This window comes from Hydra vulgaris, chromosome 04 (genome assembly GCF_038396675.1).
Source record: "Hydra vulgaris chromosome 04, alternate assembly HydraT2T_AEP".
Lineage (NCBI taxonomy): Eukaryota > Metazoa > Cnidaria > Hydrozoa > Anthoathecata > Hydridae > Hydra > Hydra vulgaris.
The window spans coordinates 50,762,507-50,766,915 of record NC_088923.1 but is presented as its reverse complement, the minus strand read 5'-3'; the positions used below and the strand labels follow the sequence as shown (position 1 = coordinate 50,766,915).

At 27.2% G+C, this 4,409-nt stretch overlaps 1 protein-coding gene across 1 annotated transcript; it reads left to right on the top strand.

The window, feature by feature from the left end:
• Window positions 1-361: 361 nt before the first annotated feature.
• On the top strand, window positions 362-1,508 carry LOC105849083 (deleted in azoospermia protein 4). Its single transcript, XM_065794827.1, has 5 exons — window positions 362-503; window positions 665-733; window positions 881-971; window positions 1,074-1,186; window positions 1,269-1,508. The coding sequence occupies exons 1-5, from the start codon at window positions 501-503 to the stop codon at window positions 1,446-1,448; spliced, it is 456 nt and encodes a 151-aa protein (XP_065650899.1). The 5' UTR covers window positions 362-500; the 3' UTR covers window positions 1,449-1,508.
• Window positions 1,509-4,409: the final 2,901 nt, after the last annotated feature.

Here is a 4,409-nt window from a genome sequence, read left to right as displayed (position 1 = left end):
TAGGTAAATTTTTAAGTTCAATTTTAAATTTGGACTTAATCTTTATTTTATTATCGTGTCTTTATAAGTTTGATTTAAATCCTTTAAACAAATAATTTACCAGCGGTCAAACATACTTTTTTTGGAAGATATAAATTAAAAAATAAAAAAGGATTTCTACTCAGAAAACAATTTAATTGATTTATTTTATAAACTAAAGAACGCATTTCTTCTATTTCTTCGTATCATTAACTCAAATTGGGTGAAATAAAACGTCTACGATTAGACTTTTTTTCCTACTCTCATGCGTGGACGTTTTTTTTTATATCAATATGTTAAGTGCGCAGTAAAATGGTATAAAGAAAAAAAAACATAGCGCCAAGATGAAGACCTTAACACTAAACACTAAGAGGAAGACCAAGTCTCTTAAATACGAATGTGCTTTACAATCGTAAATTAGATCGTAGTAGAAAAAGCGAACTGGACGGAAATATACGGAAGAATAAAAAGAACTTTTTAAGATGGTAGGTTTTATACTTATTTTATAATTTATTTATTATTAATGCATTTTTTAAATATATTTTTTGAATGAATAAAAATGCAGAATGTCATTTAAATAAAAAATAAATTCCGTAGCCATTAACGCAAAACTAACTATATATTTGCTACAATTTTTTACGTGTAGGACAGCAGTATATATATCAACGGTATGAGATACCGAAACAGAGTTTTTGTCGGTGGCTTGATAAAGACAGTAATTTTTAATGTTTTAATTTATTTTTTTTGAACATTTATTTTTGACTAAAATCAATTTAAACTAAAAACTAATCTTTAATTTCTAAGAAAAAAACGACAACTAAGTTGTTCTATGTAGAGTATAGTGTTTAGCGACTTTTTTTAGACAAATGCTGCAGATATAGCAAAATACTTCAGTGAGTTTGGAAAAGTGCTGGATGCGAAAGTTGTCTTTAATGATAACGGAAATTCTAAAGGTAGTTTTACAAATAATTGCGTTATTCTACATTTTTATTGATTTTATTTATTTACTTATACATTATTCTTTTAATAAAATATACCGTTCTTGACTTTTTTAGGTTACGGTTTTGTTACATTTAATAACGAAAAAAGTGTGAAATCGGTTTTGAAAGCATGTCCGTTGTATCTTAACGGAAAAAAACTTAATATCGGACCTGCAATAAGAAAGCAGGTTTAAATTTTAGTTTCAAGTTTTCTAATTATACTTTTTCATATAATTGTAATATTAGTCATAATTTTTTGTATGATTTTAGGCTCCAGATAGTATTGGGGAGTCGGTATTAGTTGTAAAGGCACCAAAAATAAAGTTCTACCCACCGAATAGAGAAAAACCAGACAACAATTCTTTGGACCCATCGCACATAATCCCGTTGCAGAACTATACAACGGTTCCTTATTTCATTGACAATTATGGAACGACTTATTTTTTTTAACATTAAATATTTTTAATTTCGTGTAAATATTAATATCAAGTAAATTATATTTAAGCCTTATTAATCTTGTTATTCGAGCAGACTAGCTTCCTTATTCTATCGTTTTAGTTATTTAAGTCAGTTTTATTTTTCTAATTGTTAGTTTTAAATGATCCTTAATTTTATTTTAAACCAAAAAAAAATAATAATAATCAACCAAAAAAATAATAAATCCAAAATAAAACCAAAAAAATAATCAACCAAAAATAATAATCAACCAAAAAAAAATAATCAACAAGTTTATTGTTACCATAGTTGACTAAAAATTTTACGAGGAATACGTTTTTATAGTGATTTTTAGATTTTGCGTCATCTAAAATGTTCTATAAACGAAAAACAAACTATTAAATCCACCTGATAAAACAATATAAAATTAACCTGACAAAACCACGAAAAACAATTAAAGAGACTTTTTTTAATCAATTGCGTGTTTAATTACGTCTCGCAACAGATTTTATTTTTGCACCAGAAAAAATTTCTATTATAAAGAATATATAAAAAATATATAAAAGAATTATAAAGAAACTAACACGTGTTTAACTAATTTTTGATGGTTACAATTTTAATTACCAAGTTACTAACAACAACCCGAGAAATTATTCAGAAAAGTATTAACGATAAATAGTTATTTACTCAATTGAACTTAATGCGTTAGTAACTCCGGAGAGATATTTAGGCGCCATCATTATTGTTCACTATATTAAAAATTGTCAAGAACCCTTTGTACTTTGTGTTTTCAAAATGCTTGTTGTATACCGCAAAAGCGATTAACTTCGGTTATTTAAGAATAATTAAAATTAAAGCATGCAATAAGTAATACGAATTTTACAAACTTTTACTATAAATGATAATGTTAGATTGTAATCTGCTGAAACTTATTTACAAAGCAACAACTTTTAAATATTTCATAATAGTGAAATCTTTTAGCAAAGTAAAGTGATCAAATTTTATTATTTTAACAAGCAACAATTTAACTATGTTTGCAAAAAAAAATTAACGTTTTGCAATAATACAAGTGTTTCATTTTTCCAAAAATGAAACACTTTTTATTATTGAATATTTACTACTTTTGAAAATTAGCGTTGTTTTTAAATACTTATACTTCGATTACTTACGGTTTAATCGCAATGCTTGTAGCATTTGCGATTAAACCGCGGATATTTATTAGTAAATTTTACTGTTAACTTTACCTGAAATTTGACGATAAATTTAGACATTTTTCGACATATATATTGCAACGCTCTGAAATAGTTCAGAATTATTAAATATTCAGAATTCTCAATTATTAGCCAAGGCCCGTCATGGAATCAATTAAAAAATAACAATATAAAAAATTTGAAAAGCAATTTCTTTTAAACGACAAATGAAATTGCATCTCCTTAATTTCTGACATATATGTAAGTATGTTTGCATATGTGTTTGTATATGTATATATGAGTATGTATGTGTATATGAATTTTTATTCTTCACGTAGTATTTTTCAGAAAAAATATTTTATTGTAAATTTACTAAAGCTATGTGGGCTTTAAATGTTATTGTCAAGGGGCTCTATGAAAAGATTATGGTGACACCAGTCATTCGTATCTTCTTTGAGCCCCTGTCTGTTTTACATATATTCTTTGTGTAACGTAAAAGTTTCATTGTAATTTTATTATTTTATTTTCATATGAACAACGAAATATATTTAAAAAAAAAAAAGTTCGTTTGCAAATAAATATACCTATATCACTAACGGATATACGTGAGGAAGCATTGTTGGATCGTGGTTTAAAAGCTGCAGACAAAAGTATGAGTAACGTATCCGTTCAGCTGGACTAAGTATACTCGCGTGATTATTTTCCACTTCCCTTTCCAGTTTTTGTAGATAACTAGTCAACTAGTAAATTAAAGTACAATGTTGCATTTATCATAAATAGTAATCTCAACCTTCTAAAATATAATGTTATCATATTTAATTATAACATTCTAGCCAAATTTTTATTTTATGTATTTGAAAATATATTGAAGTTGTAAGAATATAGATTTTAAAACTTAGTAGCTTCCACGACTTTAACAAACTGTCCTCTTTGGTAAGGCTGTCAACAGACTCATGGGTACCTGCCTGTTGGTTACTGCCCAACTAACATTATTAACGACGGGTAACCGTCGTTTAAATAAGTTTCAATTTTATTTTGTTTTTAAACTTTAGAAACATCAACTGTAACATTGACTTAGTATGTGAAAAAAGATCATGAAGAACTTGTTGTTAAACATTTCAATATATTGAAATGTAAAAATGTTAACAAATAATCGTAACTATAGTTACGATTTCTTTATCACCGTCAGAATTTCTGAAAACATTCAATATAACGTTCGAAAATTGACTTGAGTTTCTGTTTCAAATACCAACTAATTCTTCATTGATCATTAATTTAATTCCTGTGTACAATGCTGCCTTGCAATGTTTTTATTTACGTAAAACAGAAATTATCCAACTTGTTTATTAATTTTTTTCTCGGACAAAAATATAATAAAATTTGGAAGAAGGAAGATATATTTACGCTATTTTAGAGTTCTCACACAAGAACATGTGCATAACTGCGACTTCAGTTCCATCAGAGTACGCTTTCTCGATTGCAGAGCACGTGTTCAATTAATGACATGCGTCTTTTGCACCCGTAACAGTGGACGCGCGAGTATTTCTAAACCGTAATTGGAGCCTGTGTAGCCTGGACACTTAAAATAAAACAAAATTTAGCAATAAGTGTAAAAGAACTTTTACAAATAGATGACATCATTCAATTAAAAGTTTTTATTGACTGTTTATAAAAACAACTATAAATAAAAAGTATTTTTTTTTTAAAACCCGTTCGTTTGACGAGTACTGGGCAGGCATTTTCACGACAGCACTACCCCTTGGCAGTAAAAAACAAAGTTAGTTTA

What these genes read in the sequence shown, in the direction of transcription:
- LOC105849083 (XM_065794827.1), top strand. An exon ending in TGATAACGGAAATTCTAAAG is followed by an intron (nt 972 to 1,073) that starts GTAGTTTTACAA and finishes TGACTTTTTTAG; the next exon opens with GTTACGGTTTTGTTACATTT. An exon ending in GACCTGCAATAAGAAAGCAG is followed by an intron (nt 1,187 to 1,268) that starts GTTTAAATTTTA and finishes GTATGATTTTAG; the next exon opens with GCTCCAGATAGTATTGGGGA.